The sequence below is a fragment of the Brassica oleracea genome, chromosome C5, assembly GCF_000695525.1.
Source record: "Brassica oleracea var. oleracea cultivar TO1000 chromosome C5, BOL, whole genome shotgun sequence".
In the NCBI taxonomy this organism is placed as follows: domain Eukaryota; kingdom Viridiplantae; phylum Streptophyta; class Magnoliopsida; order Brassicales; family Brassicaceae; genus Brassica; species Brassica oleracea.
Window position 1 is genome coordinate 39,535,855 of NC_027752.1, and position 19,809 is coordinate 39,555,663.

At 40.0% G+C, this 19,809-nt stretch overlaps 6 protein-coding genes across 6 annotated transcripts; 4 read left to right on the top strand and 2 right to left on the bottom strand.

Annotated features, from left to right (window-relative positions):
* Positions 1 to 4,916: 4,916 nt before the first annotated feature.
* On the bottom strand, positions 4,917 to 6,307 carry LOC106294200 (protein CUP-SHAPED COTYLEDON 1). The gene is given in 4 exon segments (XM_013729784.1): positions 4,917 to 5,351; positions 5,449 to 5,732; positions 6,123 to 6,145; positions 6,147 to 6,307. Coding segments are annotated over 4 exon segments (903 nt in total).
* A 2,539-nt stretch (positions 6,308 to 8,846) lies between these two features.
* LOC106343969 (E3 SUMO-protein ligase MMS21) lies at positions 8,847 to 10,623 on the top strand. The gene is made up of 7 exons (XM_013783334.1): positions 8,847 to 8,954; positions 9,174 to 9,245; positions 9,354 to 9,464; positions 9,549 to 9,659; positions 9,800 to 9,939; positions 10,156 to 10,238; positions 10,326 to 10,623. Exons 1-7 carry the CDS (start codon positions 8,865 to 8,867, stop codon positions 10,466 to 10,468), a joined length of 750 nt encoding a protein of 249 aa, XP_013638788.1. The 5' UTR covers positions 8,847 to 8,864; the 3' UTR covers positions 10,469 to 10,623.
* Positions 10,624 to 10,718: 95 nt separating this feature from the next.
* On the top strand, positions 10,719 to 12,695 carry LOC106343968 (uncharacterized exonuclease domain-containing protein At3g15140). The gene is made up of 6 exons (XM_013783333.1): positions 10,719 to 11,074; positions 11,260 to 11,462; positions 11,606 to 11,686; positions 11,890 to 12,015; positions 12,109 to 12,232; positions 12,315 to 12,695. The coding sequence occupies exons 1-6, from the start codon at positions 10,823 to 10,825 to the stop codon at positions 12,513 to 12,515; spliced, it is 987 nt and encodes a 328-aa protein (XP_013638787.1). The 5' UTR covers positions 10,719 to 10,822; the 3' UTR covers positions 12,516 to 12,695.
* Positions 12,696 to 13,571: 876 nt separating this feature from the next.
* Positions 13,572 to 14,779, top strand: LOC106293619. The gene is given in 3 exon segments (XM_013729293.1): positions 13,572 to 13,809; positions 13,811 to 14,258; positions 14,390 to 14,779. Coding segments are annotated over 3 exon segments (969 nt in total). The 5' UTR covers positions 13,572 to 13,630; the 3' UTR covers positions 14,732 to 14,779.
* Positions 14,780 to 15,465: 686 nt separating this feature from the next.
* Positions 15,466 to 17,051, top strand: LOC106295184. The gene is made up of 4 exons (XM_013731016.1): positions 15,466 to 15,878; positions 15,953 to 16,183; positions 16,641 to 16,666; positions 16,769 to 17,051. Exons 1-4 carry the CDS (start codon positions 15,498 to 15,500, stop codon positions 16,971 to 16,973), a joined length of 843 nt encoding a protein of 280 aa, XP_013586470.1. The 5' UTR covers positions 15,466 to 15,497; the 3' UTR covers positions 16,974 to 17,051.
* An 87-nt stretch (positions 17,052 to 17,138) lies between these two features.
* LOC106295183 lies at positions 17,139 to 19,242 on the bottom strand. Its single transcript, XM_013731014.1, has one exon. It carries the CDS (start codon positions 19,239 to 19,241, stop codon positions 17,310 to 17,312), a length of 1,932 nt encoding a protein of 643 aa, XP_013586468.1. The 5' UTR covers position 19,242; the 3' UTR covers positions 17,139 to 17,309.
* Between the last annotated feature and the right edge of the window lie 567 nt (positions 19,243 to 19,809).

Genomic DNA, 19,809 nt, shown 5'->3' on the forward strand with positions numbered 1-19,809 from the left:
TATCAGAAGTTCTGGCATATCGTTGGACCTAGCTTAACTCAGGAGATTAAGGAGTTCTTCATGTCTGCAAGAATCCCCGACGGATGGAATCATACCCAGTTAAGCTTGCTGCCTAAGATAGTTAATCCGACAAAGGTCCAGGATATGAGACCAATAAGTCTATGCTCAGTCCAATATAATATCATATCCAAGATCCTATGTAATCGCCTGAAAGTGATTCTCCCCGAGATTATTTCGGATACTCAAGGAGCTTTCGTTTCTGGCCGGCTGATCTCAGACAATGTTATCATAGCCCATGAGTTGGTTCACGGGCTGAGAACTAGTGATAACATTTCAGAGGGTTGGATGGCAGTCAAAACTGACATGTCAAAAGCCTATGATCGTGTGGAATGGAACTTTCTAGAGGTAATGATGAAGAAAATGGGTTTCGACAGGATGTGGATAAGATGGATTATGTCCTGTGTGAGCACTGTCTCGTTCTCTTTCTTGATGAATGGGGTTTCACATGGATTTATTAAACCAGAACGTGGCATACGTCAAGGTGATCCGCTCTCTCCGTTTCTGTTCATCCTCTGCGCTGAAGCTCTAGTTAACCGGCTCAATGTGTCCGAAGAAGAAGGCCGTCTGAATGGTATCAAACTTGCAGCGGATAGCCCTTCAGTCCATCATCTCTTATTTGCGGATGATAGCCTGCTTTTGTGCAAAGCGAATGTGGAGGAAGCATCAGAACTCCTTGCGTGTTTATCTTCATATGGTGAGGCGTCGGGTCAAATGGTTGGAAACATAGGACGGAGACCTTCATATGCATGGCGAAGCATCCTTCATGGTCGCGAGCTCCTTAAACAAGGTTTGATAAAGGAAATTGGTAATGGAGAAGATACAAGAGTTTGGCTGGATAATTGGATTGTGGAGACAATTCCCAGACCTCCTAACTATCATCAGGATGCTCTCGTTGATTTAACCTTGTCGGTTAGAGACTTGATAGATCACGATACTGGGGTTGGAACGCCAGACTCATCAAGCAGATCATTGCTGAAGAAGATGTGGAACGGGTTCTCCAGATTAAGCCTAATCGGTCAAGAGTTGATTCCTTGAAATGGTGTTTTTCCAATAATGGAATCTACAATTCAAAGTCAGGCTACAAGCTTCTCCAGGAGTTACATGAGCTTCATGCTCCGGCTACTAACAGCATGCCTCCTCTAGAGAAGAGGTTATGGAGTAGTCTCTGGAAGGCGAAAGCTTCACCTAAGCTTCGTCATTTTTTATGGAGAGTATTATCAAGAGCATTGGCAGTAAAGCAACAACTTCGTTATAGAGGCATCCAGGTAGACCCGTTATGTTCTGTGTGCGGAACAGAAGCGGAATCTATTTGTCACATGCTTTTCCACTGCCCCAGAGCTCGTGAAGTATGGTCACTGTCACAGTTATCTCTCCGGGTTGCAGGCTTCTCTCAAAACTCTGTCTTCCTGAACCTTCACTACCTATTCACGTGTAGTAGGAATGAGAGAATAAGCCCGGCGATTCGGCTATCCTTTCCTTGGATCCTGTGGCACATCTGGAAGGCAAGGAACATGTTGTCCTTTGAACAAGTACGTTTCTCAGCTGTTGAAATCTGGAACAAAGCCTCGGAGGAAGCCTCTGTTTGGCATGAGCTCCATAATGTGGAGGTTCCAGCTCATACGACTCAACCTATAGCTCCAGGGAGGCAACAGAGTTGGGTTAAACCCCCATGTGACCTGGTGAAATGCAACATTGGATGCTCTTGGTCTGCCCGCACGTCCGTAGTTGGAAGTTCTTGGATAATTAGAGATACCAGGGGCAACGTCTTGTGCCATAGCAGACGACGGTTCACAAAGATCTTCTCTGAAGCACAAGCTGCCATGGAAACCTTCGAGTGGGCTGTTGAAGCTATGTTGGACCTTAAGTTCCAGCGGGTGATCCTCGAATTCTCTAACAGAGTGTTGCATAACATTTTTAATCAGGGATTTCCGGTTCTGGAGTTTGGAGCTTGGCTTCAGAAGATACATAACTCGTTTCTTTCTTTTGAGATTAGCAAGATAAGCTGGGTGCCTGTGGGATGCAACTCGATAGCCCTGGAAATCTCTGATAGTGTGATAAGAGACCAGCGGGTACAATCTTATGTTGCGTACCAAGGTCCTTCTTGGCTTCATGATCGGATCCTTTTCGAAGCCTCTCTATCCACATAATATGCTACCATCCGTTGAGGACCAGGAGCCCTTGCAGTGGTCTCTACACCTTTGCCGTCCTCACCAAGAAACATCTCTGTTTCAGGTTACGTTTGCAACGGATTGTTCTCAATTGGTGAAGATGGTTTCGGAACCAGAAGAATGGCCATCATTTGAAAGCCACCTGGAAGATATCAAGCTTTTACGAAGAAGCTTCCTCAACTCAGACGTCATTCATGTACCCCGAACGGAGAACCTAAGGGCGGATAGCTTGGCACGTAGTGCTAGGAAACAACCGTCTTTCGTCATTCACATGGATGTGGAATTACCGATTTGGTTTACACAGTCAATATGAATATGTGAATATCTTGTTGTCAAAAAAAAAAAGTTGGTGATAGCTGTTTTTCATTTTTAATAGAATAAAATAATCCGCCAAACTGCAAACATAAGATATTAAATATAATTCGCTATTTATATAAATAGGTTTCATTTTGATTTTTAAAATTGCAGTCAGATATATATATATATATATATATATATATATATATATATATATTACTATAAAGAAGAGATTCACTCTCTTCTTAGGACGCCACATCACCAATTCGGATGCACGCAGCATGACATCTGTCTCCTTCACCTAAACACACTGTTTCATTAACGTTTTGGGTTTACACGAGTTATTTTTGTTATGGACTTTGAATAATATTTCAGGGCTGAAACCAAAACTAAAGCTTGCCCAGTAGTCGCCTTCGGCTTCTTCAAGGATGACGACTTCTGTTTGGCGGATTCAGTTTCTGGAAACCTGCTTCCCTTAACAACATTCCCGAAGCTTCTAAGGTCTCATCTCTCTCTCTCCCTCTCTCTCTCTCTCTCTCTCTCTCTCTCTCTCTCTCTCTTTCTCATCTTGGTTTCTAGGGTTCATTTATTGAATTTCTTAGAAAAAGTTCTTGTCTTTAGTTGCTTTCCGTGATGCGAAAGCTTAAAATTTTGAACTTTGGTTACAGAATGATGTGGACGAAGCTAATATTGTGGCGAGTGAGTTAGAGAAATAACTGATCTCCAAAGAAGGAGAAGCTTTGAGAGTCTTGAAGTCGCTCGAGTCGACCAAAGCCATAGTTGAAGAGCTTAAATCAAAGCTACACGGAAAAGAAGACAAAGAGAACTGCGACATGAACGTTCTGAAAGAGTTAAACCAAGCCAAGTCTAAGTACATGATACTCTTAGCAATCAGCTTCTCAACAGCATTCACAATCCATGTATAGATGATATTGTTACATCTAGACCAAGAACCATAATCTGGATGCGCTACGTCTAACTCAGGATAAGATCCATTCACGAAAACTTCTTTATTCCTAGCTCCCAAGACCACCAGCATAGATCTATGCCAGGTATTGAAATTCCATAAGCCTGATAGCCAGAGCCGGTCCCAGTATTTATGAGGCTAGAAGCAAAAATTAATAAAGTGGCCTATAAATTAATCGATTCTAATACTTTTTAAAAAGCAATAGAGGAACAATCGAACTCACTCCCTCTTGTCCACATAAGAGCATCGCAACCATTAGTGTTGTTGAGAACTTCTGTTAAATTTGTGGCCGCTAATTAATATAATCTCACGACGGCCGGAAGCACAAGCTTCCTCCGCTTCCGTCCAGGGCCGGCACTGCTGATAGCTTCTCAGAGACTAGTGATATACCTGCGCGATCAGCGCTATGAACATATAGCGGATTTGAGTTCGGATCCTGAAGAGATGCAAGACGAGGTGATTGTGTTGGACCGGTATAGTCAAAGCCACATCGTTGGCGTAGGACGTCGGCATAACAAGGAATTGAAAGATCGAAGCTCAGATTGAAGATGAATCGAAGAAGATGAACGCGATTTCGGTGAAATGAGTAGATTTGATGGATTCGAATCGAGATTGATCGATGAAGAAGAAGAAGGAGCTCAGAACGAACTCCGAATCAACAAGATGAAGTGGAAGAGATGAGCACGAGGCTCTGATACCATATTAGATTCAGAGACGAAGCTCCATTGATGGAGAGGAAACGAAGAAGAGTAATTTCCTTTCGATTATATTAATACTCGTGAATATATTCGATATGGACAAGAAATAATTGTACGAAAAAGACATCAAAAGCAACAACCATCTTCAGTCACACAAAAAAAATTGGATAATATTTGAAAATTTTGAAGGCTCCGGATCAAATTTACCTGACTACTAGTGTTGTTGTAATATTTAAATTTGTGTAATATTTATGTCTTCATGTAATTTTTTTTTAAAAAAATGTTAAGTTTTGTTTTGTATATTATTGTTGTCTAAATCTAGCTTAAAATATTTTAAATTTTATTTTAAAGTTTCATTTAATTTTATGTGTAAAATTTAAAATCTGTAAACAAAATTTAAAATATTTATAAGATATAATTTTTTTAAGGATTAAAACAATAAACGAAAAATATATATGAATCATAAAGGTGATGTGTGATTGTAGGGACCAAAATGCAAATAAAAATATGAAACTTCAAATTTGAAGTTTTTAATAGTGAAATTCAAATATAGTGTTTCAGTCTTCAAAACATCAATTGGAGAGCAAAAACTTCATTTTTGAAGTTAGTGTCTTTTGGAGATGCTAGGCTAATACAAGCCATGCAGTCATTAAACGAAAGTTTTGTTTTCCTTGAGAAACGAATTCATACAAGGTACAGAGATAGCTTGCGACCGCATAATGACCATCAGAGAGCAAACGGCCAGCAACTCACGGCGGCTCCACCGTACGGGGCGTACTACTGAGGAGGAGGATGAAGAAACGTCGGTGGCAGAGAAGGTAGATTCGGTAAGAACGCTGCGTCGATGTTGAACTGTCCAGTCGATCCCAGACCCATAAACTGACCAAACGCCACGTCATCAATGCGGCGAGGTTGACGTGGCAGAGATTGTGGTGGAGCGGGAAGGTATATAGGAAAGCTCGCATCAACATGCGATGCAGAGGTATTGGAGAAGCAGGACACGTGCTCAGTCGCAAAGGCATCAATAACCGGAGCAATTAAAGATCCGGTGGAAGAGGAGCAACTAATACTAGTGACGGAAACGGAAGAAGAAGAGACCAACTTCGTTTCTCTACTAACTACGCTGCTTTTCAGACAAACTTTGGAGAGAACCCATTCATCCTGTGTAAAAGGAAATTTAAAATAAAGTAACCATCTGTTTGTTTATAGACTTACTTACTGAGATGAAGTGAATATAGAGAAAGGGTTTAAAGATTACCTTAGCAGAGGAAGTAATGTAATGGTATGAGAACTTTCCGTCGAGGCGATACTCATGCATGACCCAACAGCTTTTCTCACCTTTAGGAGCTCTGCCTTTGTAAAAGACGAGAGTTTTCTTCATCCCCAGAAGCGAGTTTGTCTTTGAGCTTTTGATCTCTCTGTCTTTACCAGTTGCCTTCCAGTAACCAGCTTCTGTTGCTCTGTTCGTTCTCAGCCCGGTTGGGTACTTCCTATCTCTTCGTGTGAAGAAGTACCACTCTTTCTCGCCCATCTTCGCTTTCTCTGCTCATAAGGTTCGCCGGAAAGTGTTAACAAAAAAAATTGCTCCCAACTAAAACAGAGAAACAATTACTTATTGAACGTGGGATTTTTTATCATCAGATTTTATAGAGTTATGACAATAACTTTGTCGAGAAGACCATTCTCCTTGTATCTATCTATGTCTATGACGGATTCGGATAGGAGAAAAGACTAAACTTCGGCGGTTCAAGCAAATGTCTAATAAGTCTAATTAACGGTGAGTAAAGCCTGAGTAAAGTCTGAAACTTTGAACCTATAATGATATGGTTTTAAGGCTTGATTCCAGAGATGGGTTACTCAGGTGTTGTAGAGTTTATTTAAATAAAACAAGTGGAACAGAAAAGGGGTTGATAGTGTTTTAGTGGGGGTAACCTGGAAGCTCCCAAGGCTTTGAAATCAACTTGAGAAATGGCGGCACAGGAGAAGTTGGAGTCAAGGACTTTCTTAAGGAGGAAGTAAGTGATGAGCTCTTCATCAGTTGGATGAAACCTAAACCCCGGTGGCATTATGGTTTCATCTTCTAATCTTGATCTCTCCCAACCATTAAACACATCCATATCTATTGTGGGAAACAAACACTCAAAGAGGAGGAAGCTCTAAAGCTAACAAAACCCTAGATTTTTCCAATTTAAGGGAAGAGGAAAATTAAAAGGGTACTTTTTAGTGATCTGTGTTTCTTCTGTTCTACAAGCAACTTTTAATAAAGTGTTTTAAAAGAAAAAGATGTTGGCTGACGTAGAATCCCCTGAGATTTACGGTCATGCACGCATTGCATGCTCTCAAGACAATGTCCTGATTATATATTTTCAATACTATTGAATTTAGCAATGTTAATAACAACGTGCGCATATACACACGCAAACATATTATTATACACACATATATATATTCGGTTTGGGGTGGTGTATTGTACACATCAACTCTGGCTGTCACTAGCTAGCTACTGTCAAATATCACATCAGTTGCTTGTAGAACAGAAGAAACACAGATCGGTTTGACTGAAGTGCGGTTCTTATATAAACATATAGATATATAGTATATGTAGAGATTTTTATTATGGTTAACTGCGGTGCGGTGCGGAACGAATATTACCATTCGGAGCCTTTGTCTGTTGAGCAGTCTGAGCTTTACCATGAATAGGATTCTCATACTACACGTACTAATATCTTCAAAAGACAACTTTTTTACAAGAAAAAACACAAATTAAAAATTAAGAAACAAGACTGAGCATGGATGCATCAAATCATATGAAGCAATCACATCGCATTAATCGGAAACAAGAAACGAACATGGAGGTTTTTTAAGTAAGAAACTTTCGATTGGGTTTCCCGTAAAGTTTAGAACCCCGCAATTACATACGCATATATAATATATACATACACAAATATGTATTTTAAGAACCTAGGAGCAAGAAACCTCCAGTAAAGTTGCTCTTAGACGTGTCATATAAAAATTGAGAAGGATGGAGTTGTCACAGGCTTTAACATCAAATCATATTCCCATCCTGTCTTTTGCATGCATCTTTCATTTTTTTTCTTTCCTGCTATTTTTCACCTCTATGCTTGCTTTTTTTTTATTTTTTTCCTTCTGAATATTTCTTATAAATAAACCAAAGTTAGTCTACAAAAGATATGCCTTAACCCTCAAGGCAACCAGAAAACAACAAAAACAGCAGAAACAGGACAGACCCCTGTTCAAAAACCTTCACTGAACTTCCTCCCTGCTCCTAGAGCTGTGGACGCAAGAAAAGAAGCTCCAAACAGACAATTCTATGCTTGCTTTCCCACAGACAATTCTTATCTATCTATATTTCTATTCACTTAAAAAAATATTTTTTACACATCTTATTGGAGATTAAAGAATATAGAACTACATTTTGCTAGTTTATCCATATTTAGTTTTAGGTCGACACGTTAAGTTTGACTAGGAGAGATAATAACCACATGGGTTTCATATTTTGTAGAAAATACGTTTCTTATTATTCAAGAAGAATCATTGGAAAGACAATAGATCATTGTCAACAACTGATTTGTGGAGTGAGAAAAGAACTACTAGAAAGTCATAAATAATGCTAAATGATCAATGATTGTAGATTCTTGTTCATAAGAAGCCCGGTGACGTATGTATCAGTGGTGGAGGAGCGAATTATCTCCGCCGCCCTCCTGCTTAACGATGCGGCGCCGTTTTCATTGCATTTTTCCGTTCGGAATTATAAGAGGAACTTGTAGGGGTACGCGTTCGGTTCTTCGCTTCGGTTCGGATTGGTTCTTTCGGTTCTTAAAGTTTGGTAACCATTAAGGAAGCATGCAAATTTCGGGTCAGATTGGGTTAGTACTTTCGGTTCATGAAGTTTGGTATGGTAACCATATTAGAACCAAAAAAAAAGTTCCAATCGATTCGGTTCTAAATGGTTAATTTGTAACCATAGTATCCAAATTAATATGATGTACTTTCAAATAAATGAATCAAAACCAATACCAAAATAACATTCAAATGATTTTCTCATTCAGAAATTAAAATCCAAACTGTGAGAATAAAACATCAAAAAAACACAAGGTTCTCGTAGAAGGTAAGTGTTGATCGATAAAAAAGGCAAGCGTATCAAGTATAAACTATAAAGATATAAACGTATAAGGTAAGTGTATAAGGGTTTTTCATCCGGTTTTATATGGGTATTATTCGGTTCTCGGTTCGGTACGTGTTCCATTCCGGTTCTTCGAGTATAAAATTTCAATATCCAATTGGGTAATTCATAAATTCGGTTCAATTTGGTTTAGTTTTTTTATGTCTGTTCGGTTCGGTATTTTTCTCCACCCTAAGAGGAAGGGATCAAACTCGGTGAGGGCAATTCGTCGTAATTATGCAATCCCAAGACTGGATTGGGCCGCGGCCTACATATTTAAGCCCAAATATATAGTTTTACAGGTGATAATGGACTGCAACGAGACGGCGCCGTTTGGTCGACCGACTCTTATTATCAGAGACTGCATGTCCTTTTTAATAGCAGAAGACGGCACGCAGTTTCTTCAGCAAACCTCGTTTTTCTCCCTTAAGTATTTTATTCAGGCCCCTCCATCCCTCTCCGTCTTCTCAGTATCCCTCCAAAAAAAAAAAATGGCGTCGGCGTCCTCTTCAGGCGGAGTCGCCGGAAGGCTTCGAAACGCATCGTTGGTTCTCGTAGGCGATAACGATTCCACAATCTCTGTGAGTACTTTTCGTTCAAACCACCTCCTCTTGTTTTCGCACAATGCTCTTGTTTTGGAAATTTTGATTTCTGAGAAATTGAGAGATAGAAGCGTAGGATGATGATGATGGGTTTGTCTAGTTAGAAGTGAAAAGGAGATCCTTTCTCTCATTGGTCGAAGTTGAATCCTCGCTGTTGTTTTCATCTTAAGTGGCTTTTGTTTACTTTGTTTTTGCAAGGACATACGTAAAGCTGTGACTTTGATGAAGAACATTGCTGTTCAGTTGGAGAAAGATAACCAAACTGAGAAGGTTTGTTATTATCCATAAAGCTCTGACTATGATGTATTGTCAGCTTGAGGTAAACTCTTTTTACTTCATCTCTGTTTTTGTTTTTGTTTTTGTCTTGGGTTTCCACAGGTTAAAGACCTTGAAAATTCTGTGGCTGAGCTGTTGGATTTATATGGTGATTGTGCTCATCGTTCCTCAGCTATTCAATCTGTTGCAAATGGGTACCAGCCTGGAGAACAAGTAAACAGACTCCTCCTTAATGTGTTAATCTAAATGCTTATTAGTTTTAGCTGACTGCTTACTGACTCGCTTTAATGACTGCAGTTAACTGACTTTAAGAAGTTGCTTGACGATGAGTTCACAAAGCTCAAGGCTGCAACTCCTTCAGTGCCAGAAAATCATCATTTGATGCGCCAGTTCCGGGAAGCAGTTTGGGTATGTCATCTGGTGATGTTCTATATTATCATAGATCTGTTTATAGAATAATAACGTTGTTCAGTTAAGTTCTTCGCTTGAGTTGAACAGGTCTTTCATCCGATTTTTCTTTTTAAGTTTGTGTCACTATCTTTCTGCAGAACGTTCATCATGCAGGTGAACCAATGCCTGGCGAAGACGAAGAAGACATTGTCATGACCAGTACTCAGTGCCCTTTCCTAAACGTGAAATGCCCTGTGAGCGGAAAGCCTCTCACTGAACTAACAGATCCAGTTCGCAGGTACAATGGATGGCTTGCTTCTTTTTTTTTTTTTTTTTGATTTCCTTTCTTAACAAGGATGTCTTGTTTCGTTCTAATGATTTGTTTGTGATCATAAAGCGTCATATTATTTAATCTTTCGTGTAGCAGTAGAACTAATCACATTTTGTACTGGATAAATTACATGAATGATAGACAATTGTGACAGAGTCTTTTGGTGACCTTGTGTGGTTGCAGTATGGATTGCAAGCACGTGTACGACAAAGCCTCAATCATGCATTACATAGCCACCAATCCCAATGCGAAATGTCCCATAGCTGGTAAGATACTTCTTTGTTAACACATATCTCTTGTTCCTCCTCCAAGCTGGTTTTTGATTCATATGGCACACTTCTTCAAATCCTCAGGCTGCCGAGGTAAACTGAAGAGTAACAAAGTGGTTTGTGATCCAATGCTCAAGTTTGAAATTGAGGAGCTGCGCACTATGAACAAACAATCTAATAGGGATGAAGTGATTGAAGACTTCACAAATGCAGACGATGAAGATTAGAAGAGATCAAATCATCTCATAAGCAATGTTGAAAGCCCATATGTTTTTCTTCAAATTCGCAACTTTCTAACTATATTTTAATCTAATGTTAAGTCTTGCTACCAATTTGTTTTCCCTCTTTTGGATGTAAATAGTCAGTGTCACTCTTGATTCAACTCCTCGTTTTGGCTAAAGTTTTGAGTTTTTTCCATTGAGGAGCTCATCTCATTTCGGTTTAGTCGGTTTGGTTTAATACTCTTTGGTTCGGTTATGGTTATAGTTTAATCAGTTCGGTTTTCAAATTCAATTTTTGTTTCGGTTTCCCTCAATTACTTGAAAAGGAGGCATCTTTGAGTTTGATGCTATTCGACGAGAATGGCGTCTGCTCTCTCTGCATTTAGGGTTTCGATATCTAGAATTAGTCCTTTCCGTGCTAGGCAGTTCTCTTATCCCGCGACTTCCGGTTTAGCCCATACCAAACGAATCTTGTGCAGCTCTTCGCATTCTGTATCTTCGTCTCCTTCTCCGTCTGATACTTATTCTTCTTCTTCTTCGTTGATGGAAACAAATGAAAACACGAGGTGGAGACCCATGTGCTTGTATTACACTCACGGGAAGTGCACAAAGGTCAACACTTTACCACTCTAATTGATGTCGACGACTTGTTCGATGGAATGTCTGAATGATTTTGCAACTTGTTTTTTCTAATTGAGGAGACTTATCGTTTTGTATCTCGATCATGTTATCACTATTCTTCACTCGTTTTTGTTTATACTTGAATAAAATAATAAATCTTATGTTGGTGACGTCAGATGGATGATCCTGCCCATTTGGAAGTTTTCAACCATAATTGTTCCAAGGAGCTTCCAGTGACCGCTGCTGATCTCGAGGGAAAGAAACCACAAGAGTTCGACTTCTTCTTGGTTCTTGACTTGGAAGGAAAAGTTGAGATTCTTGAGTTTCCTGTTTTGATCGTTGACGCCAGAACCATGCAAGTCGTAGACTTGTTCCACAGGTTATAACTGCTTCCTATGTTTTAAAAGAAGCAACTTTTTTATGTAATGCTCATTGGGTCTTGGGGTGTTTATAATTAATTCTTCATGAATTTCATTGCTTATGGCAAGATGTGTTGATTATTTGTTCTTTATACATAATAAGGTTTGTGAGACCCACCAAAATGAGCGAGCAAGCAATTAACAAGTACATCGAAGGCAAGTATGGAGAAGTTGGTGTTGATCGGTATGCTACTTCTATCTTACTTTGAGTATAGATATAGTGGGATGACTGTAATGCTTGTTGTGTTTTCCTTTTAGTTGCAAAGATGTGAATTTATATTCTGCTACCATAAAATATAACAATGCTAAGAGTTGGTCTAGAGTTGCATATAACCAGCCCTTTGTTCCTGAAACCGTCTCACTAACTCTCTCAACGTCGAATTGCAGAGTGTGGCATGACACAGCTATTCCATTTAAGCAAGTTGTTGAGGAGTTTGAAGGCTGGTTAGCTGAGCATGGCTTGTGGGGTAAAGAAACAGACGGGGCTCTGAATGATGCAGCTTTTGTAACCTGGTGAGAATGATTTATAAGAGACGAGCTTGTTATGTTAATCTAGGTGTGTTCTCTCTGTTGTTTCGGATACTGATTTAAGTTAATGTCTATCAGTGGAAACTGGGATATAAAGACAAAGATTCCCGAGCAATGCGTAGTGGCAAATATCAATCTTCCCCAATATTTCATGGAGTGGATAAATCTCAAAGACGTCTACTTGAACTTCTACGGACGTGAGGTGAGTTGAATATTACTACCATGTCTCATCATCCTTGTGTGTGTTTATTATAAACTCATCAATTAGTGGATAAACATGACAGGCCAGAGGAATGGTGTCAATGATGAGGCAATGTGGAATAAGGCTCATGGGAAGCCACCATCTAGGCATTGATGACACAAAGAACATCACGAGAGTGGTGCAACGGATGCTCGCTGACGGTGCAGTATTCAAGATCACAGCACGAAGGAGCAAGTCCAATATGAGAAACGTCGAGTTTCTGTTCAAGAACCGGATCAAGTAAGCTCCCAAGGAATTATGACAGACCCAATAGCTGTATGATTTGTTATTGCATAGAACTGTTAAGACTACAACTTTCTGTAAGATTTAGCGTTTGTTTTGGTTGATAAACAATTTCTCTCTTGAGATTTATTGTGATGTGATTCTTGGGACTTTTTTTGGAGCTATCTTTTCCACATCATCATCGACAAATATTTAGGTACGCAGCTAGTTTCATTCTCTATCTATATCCATCACTAATTAGCCTTAGCCACATGCCACGCAGTAAAGATTACGGCGGATTTACATAATTAATATTAATTTTATAACATTATGCAATGTAAGACTATCATTGGGGAACAATGTAGGCGCAAAGCTCGAGACTTATTGCTTTTACATTACATGTATTTATTAGGTTAGTGTAAATCTTAGCTGTCACGTAGGAGGCAATGGAGAACAAAGAATATATAATGAAAACTGTATAATTTATAACTATATAGAAGCCAATTTGTTACATATTAGTATACGAATCACATGGCATGTTGACTGTCATGACAGGGTTTATTATGCCGTTTCTTAGCAATCATACCTTTCTTTGAAACCTTGTTTTTCTTAGTTGTTGCCAGTAATCCTTTTGATGTCTTAATAATTAATATACATTTTTATTATAATTATCCACTTATAGTACTTAATTATTGTTTTTTTTCAAACTAATGCAGATTAGTTTCTGTATAGTCCTAAATGAAATAACAAATTGATTTTCTATCAATAATTCCTTTTTATATAAGATGCAATGTATATGTTGACTCCAAAATCAGAATTTTATTGGAAAATGAAAAGAATCTAATATATTGGTAAATAAATCTCAAATTCCTTTGTTGTTTTCATTCAAATTTCTTTGCTTTCTTTTTTTGGCTATGTATAAAACAAAAAAAAAAATTGACTCCACAAAAAACATTAATAATTTAACATATTTGGAAAAATAAGTGCTGAATGGTTGCCCACATGGGCACGTCCTAATAAGTCTCCATTCTTCAGAATCTATGCTTCAAATACAAACCGAACAAAAGTGGGAGAAGAGAGAAAGAAAGAACAAATACTTATCTCTTTTTGTTATCTCTTGTCTGAGTTTAAAAAAAAATGGATCCTACTTCGAATGATCATCAAGAGTTTGAACAAGTCGAAGCTATTGATGATCTTCTCGAAGATTTCTGGTTCTTTGATAACTTACTTGGTAGAAGATCAACAATCTTGAGGTACTGTCATTCAGATCCTTACCCTTTTTCTCCTTCTTCTACTCATCCCAAAACAGAAGTCTTGAATTGGAGATTCCGTTTCGGAGAAGAAGCTTCTAGAAGCTCTCACAGTGGGAGATTCTGTCTCACCACCGTGTACAGTGAAGGAAGAAGGTGGAGGCGAGCCTGAGAAGATGAAAAAGATGAGAAGGCAGTTCTCTGAGAAGATTAGGGTTCAAGAAAGAACGACTTACTTGCAGAAGAAGGAACCTGTGGTTCGTCGGGAGAAGGGAATTAGAGAAAGTTCTAAAAAGAACAAAACTGGTAGAAGTAGTTGTAATAACAAGAGTGTCCCGATGGGAGGGAGTTTGCAGAGAACTCAGACATTACCTACTTACATAGGAAGAGAAGGTGATAGAAACGAGTTTGACGATCAAGAGAGCGACGATTCGAGAATGGGATACTTGATCCGTGAAGCCATCGCAAGCTCTTCTTCTGGGTTTACTACTCCAACGAAACAGAATATTCCAAAGGTGATCTCTTCTTTCCATTGTATTTTTCTATTTTTTTGGTATGCTTAGATTATTTTCTACTTTTGGAAGATTTTAATAATATATCTTTCCTGTTGTGAATTTGACAAGTAATATTCAAAAACGTGGTGCAGATGTCAAGCATTCCAAGGCATAGACCACCGAGAAACTCGAGATCAGAAGAAGCTATTAAAGAAATGGCTGTCAAGTCACAAGGAAGTAAAACGCTGCGTAAGACGTTGAGCAGCATCGATACGAAAGAGATTATGCCGTTGAAGGAGTTGGACATTACTGAACCGGAGAAGAAAGTAGTAAGAGATGATGAAAAACAGAAGAGGGTCGTGAAAAGCCGGTCGGCAGTGGTTGTGGGACAGCCGATACCGGTTTGGGTTCCAAAGGATTCGAGAAGAGACATGAAAGCGCAAATAAAGTTTTGGGCTCGAACCGTGGATAGTAATGTTCGACAAGAATGTTAACAACAACAAATGATTATCTATAAATATATACAGTAACTTCATTTCTCATATTCTTTCGTTTCTTTTCTGTTCAAAAACATTTATCGATTATTTTACCAAAAATAATGAAGCAAAACATGATAATGTGTTTGATGATTTGATGCCGAAAGCTTGGAGTAATAATTTATACGAATAAGTGGATAAAACAATCAAGTTAAATATTTTTAAGGCTATTACAAATTACAAAAAAAATATTACATTCTTGATCAGACAATTCTGCTAACACTAAACTAAATCATTTTACAATGTTTTATACTTCGTCCGTTTCAGAAAGATCTACGTTCTAGAAAAAAAAAATGTTTCAAAAAAATACATTTTTTACTTTTTCAATGTATTATTTAATCAAAAATTGCAAATTTCATAAAAGTTAATGGTGTTTATTAGATTTTTTACTGACTAAAATTTATGGAAAATTGATATCCACAAAAATAATGCATTTACTATCAAGTTTTAATGTATTTTTTTAATATGTGTGAAAAGTCTAAAATATGTATATTTTTGAAACGGAAGGAGTACATAATCATTTTATTTGTACCAACTAAAAATTAAGCATTGATTTTTTTTTTAGATTGAGCTTCCATTTTTATATTTATAAAACTGATCACATTTTAAAGTTAAAAAAATCACATATAATTTGAATTAGGACCCTCTAAACGAAAGAGAGGCTTAGACGAAGGATATTTGAGGTGAATGGTGAAGATAATAAAAATCTCCGACGGCTAAGAAGATGTCAGTGTTGCAGAGCCACCAATGTCTCTTCTCCTTCTCTCTCCCTCACCGTCTCCGTACTCCGCGTCTCATCTCTCTCTATCGTCCACCGGAATCTACCTCTCCGTTCCCTTCGCTCTCCGGTTTCACCCGGACCCGACCCGATAGAATCCGAGTATCCGCCGTCGAAGAAACCTCCGACGTACCGGAGGAGGTAGAAGACGGTCCTGTCGAGCTTCCTCCGTCGGCCATATCTCCGTTCTCGACCACCAACTCAATATTCGCCACTTCCGATGACCCCTCTCCACTCCAGCTAGCCACCAGCGTAATGCTCACCGGCGCCATCACCATCTTCCTCTTCCGATCGATTCGACGGCGAGCTAAACGCTCCAAAGAGATGGTAAAGTTTTCGTTTTCCCTCTCGTTCTCAGTGAATTTGAATTGAAAGTTTTTGACTTGGTGTGAGAATTGTAGACGTTTAGATCGTCTGGGGTGAAGAAGTCGTTGAAAGACGAAGCGATGGAGAAACTGAAAGCAATGGGGTCGGCTCCGATTGAAGAAGTTGGTGGTAAGTCGACGACTCCGTCGGCGGCTCAGGCGTTTCTTGGTGCGGTTTCGGCAGGTGTCATTGCTGTTATTCTCTATAAGTTCACTACTACCATCGAAGCAGGACTCAATCGGCAGGCTATTTCTGATAACTTCTCGGTATCGTTCCTTCTCTTCTCTTGATAGTTCTCCTTGCTCATGTTCGTTCAGTCTTTGCTTTTGTTGTTGCGTTTTAGCAAGTAATGTTATCTTGTGATCCAAGTATTATCATTGTCTCTGTATTAGTAAATGCACATAACTGAGAGGAGGTAAAAGAAGAAGTGGATAAATTATCATCATGGGGTGTTTCTCTGTAAACGCCCACTCTTGAGAGAGATAATAGTATGGAATAAAGGCTCCCTAGGCCCATGATTGCTGAATTCAGTGCGCAGCTAGCTAGCTATATTCATTATGTGAAGGACCCTCTGTTTATGATCATTGCTTGTGTACGTACATTAAGAGTCTGGCCAAAACCATGGTTATATGCAATTAAACTAGCTATACATTCATTGAGTGAAAAGATCTATTCTTGTTTGAGACCCTTAACTTATACAATGTGTCTTCTATCTCTTTGCAGGTTAGGCAAATCACAGTAACCGTAAGGTATACATATCTTATATATAAGCTTCACTATGTTCTCTGTTTTCATCTCAAGTCATTTCTCGCAATTTCTTAGACCAAATATTCATTTTTTTTCTGTGGCAGGACTATCATCAACGGTATTTGCTATCTAGCAACATTTGTTTTCGGTATCAACGCTGTCGGACTTCTCCTTTACTCTGGTCAGCTAGCCTTCAATGAAGAGTCTGATGAAGCCGCCATGAAGGCCACAACAGAGACTGGAGACTCATCAGGTAACAACAACAGTGAAGTAAATAAAAGCAACGAGGATCAAAGTACAAGTGATTAGTCCAGCCTTTGTACTATGAAAACATGTAATAATAATATCATATTCGTATTATAAATATAAATGCTTTTAGTTTGATTATCTTGTCACATTGTCTCTGTTTGTTGGGAAGTGATTTGATGTTGTTAGTTTCGATGGGACATTATCGACCAGAGAAAGACGTTAGACTAACGGACAAAAGAAGGATACAGATTTTCATGATAAAACATTGGAATAGCGCAAGAAATTAATTGTGACTAACAAAAACAAAATTTACAAACAAGGACAAATAAAATTCTTAAATTACTATTACACCCCAAATAGTTTCTCTTATTCCCACTCAAGTCCCAATCCTTTCTTCTAGAACCCTACTCCGGCACCGCCGCCGACTCCGACGGAAGCTTGAGGATGCGGCTCGAGCTTCCGATTTTTCCAGAAACAAGCTTCCGGCGCAAGCTTCGAAGCTGACTTCCTCGGCTCCGACTTGCAACGTGGCAGCACTGGCGGCTCGTACGCCTTGTTACCTCCGGCAGCCTTCTGCTCTCTAACCGACGCAGCAGTCGTTAATAACGGCGGAGCTGCTGGGTACGAGCACGATGACCTCGGCGGCTGTAACAGCGAATGGTGAACAGGTCGTTTATCGACAGAACGCCGGCGAGAGGATGCGTTGGAGTCAACACCGGTGACGATTCGTTTCTTGGGTTGATGGTTATGATGATGATGTTCTGTTATCTTCTTCGCCGGAGGTCTTCCCGGTTGACATCTAACGAAGTCTGTGGAGCAGACCCAAGTCTCCTTTGAGACTTCCATCGATAGCTTTGGCTCACACATCATTAGCAACAGACAATCCGGTAACACCTTATACGGCGTCGTCTTGTCTTTCTCAGCTGTTTCATCGTGCTGCTGATCTCCTCCTCTCATTATCACTTCCGGACTCGGGTCGGGTTCTCGGTTTCCTTGGTTGGATCTTTCCACGTTTGGAGTCACAGAGGCAGCTGCTATCTCTTCCTCCTCTTTACTTTCTTCTTCTTCCATCTCAGCCGTTTGCTCCTCGTCTTCTTCCTCTATGGCGTTTCTTAGATCGTCTTCGATGTGTTTGATGATCATAGCTTCAATCTCTTCCTCGTGTACAAGTTCTTCCTCTTTGGGAGCTTCTGGTTCTGTAATAGAAACTACTTCTCTCTCGCCGGAGATCCATTTCTCACACAGCTCGATCCGCTTCTTGTCTTCCAAGTCAAGCTCAAACCTTCTCCTCTGCTCATCTTCCTCCTCTTCTCCTCCATACACACGGTCATCAAGCGACATCTGCCTCTCCCGAACCCGGTTAGCTAACGCAGCCACCTTAACCGGATCAGATCTACACCTCATCAACAGCAAAGCATTCTTCGGCGGAGAACAGAGATTAATCATCCCAACATCCTCCCTCCCTCTCCTCTCCTCCGTCTTCATCTCAATCTCGCTCAAATCAAGCCCCTCGAAAACATGCCTCCGGCGACTCCTCCTCCTCCCATCCTCCGCTGCCTCGTCTTCCCCTCCTCCAACCACAAGCTCGATCTCCCTCCTCTTCCCTCCCGTCTCCTCCACCGCCACAAACCACCTCGTGAAGCACGAGCTGCCTCCTCCGCCGCCGTTACCCTCACCTCGCCGCCCGTCTTTACCGCCCACGCAAGACGATCTACACGGCGAGGAGGAGGAGAAGCAGTTAAGCTCGGAGCCGAACGATCTCAGCGACTCGCAGATGGTCACGGGGAAATGAACCCAACGGTTATCGCTCGCGTCGAAACGACACCCTCCTCTGTCGTTTTGGTCGGAGGACGATCTCCTGAAGCTGCTCGTCTCGCCTCTCCTCCTAGATCTCGCTCTCATCTTCTTCTTCACGTGCTTCCTTGTCTTCACCCTCACTTGACCGATACACGTCACCTTCGGAGACGACGGCTCTATGTTGTTGTTATTATTATTTTCGTAACCCGATCCAGATCTCTTACGTCCTCCGCTATTACCGAACATCGGAGAGTTTAGGACTCCGGCCGAAGCGTTCTTTATGCTGCCGCTAGGACGGAGACGTCGGCTGAGAGAAGTTGTGAGGCAGGCGGAGCGAGCTGGGCTGAGGGAAGAGAGGCGCATGGAGGAGGAAGAAGAGAAGCGAGATGTGAAACAAATGAATAAATCAGTTGAAGAAGCGTTCCTTGCGTTGCTGCTACTGTTAATACTTGAAGAACGGTGGGGTCTTTCAGTTTCCGCCATTGTTATCTTCTTTTTTTTACTGTGAGAGAGTGAAGTAGCTATCGACATTGGAGATGGTATAGTTTCAAGAACTAAAGTGGTGTTCCGTTATAATTACTAAATTACCCCTACACCTGATTAAGGGAAAGATTCGTTCTTCCTGAACTTTGATAATTAGCCTTGACTAATCTGGTTGTTATAGCTTTTTGCGGTAATGGTTAGTGAAAAGGGTGAATTAGTAATTCGTGGAGAGTGAAAGTGTGTGGCCCATGAGAGTGAAATGAGTTAAAAGGGTTCGTACGTCTCTGCGGACTGTGGATACACACATGTGCACACAGTAAAGGTATTGGCTTTCCCGAAAACACAAACACTCAGACACGCATGTCGCTTGTGTGTATTTGCATGTATTGTTTTCGTAGCCTTCCTTTTCTTTTTCTTCTTTATTAACTTTTGGTTTTTTGGTAAATTTAAATAATGCAAAGTTTTGTGTTTTTGAAAAGATATGACTTTTTGTGAATTTCAAAAGTTGTTAGATATGTTTTTCCTTGTAACTAAGATTATTGGACCCCATGGACCAAGTGTTTTTTTTCGCGATCTTTCTTTTTGAAAGATATTTCATGTCATATCATATTCATGT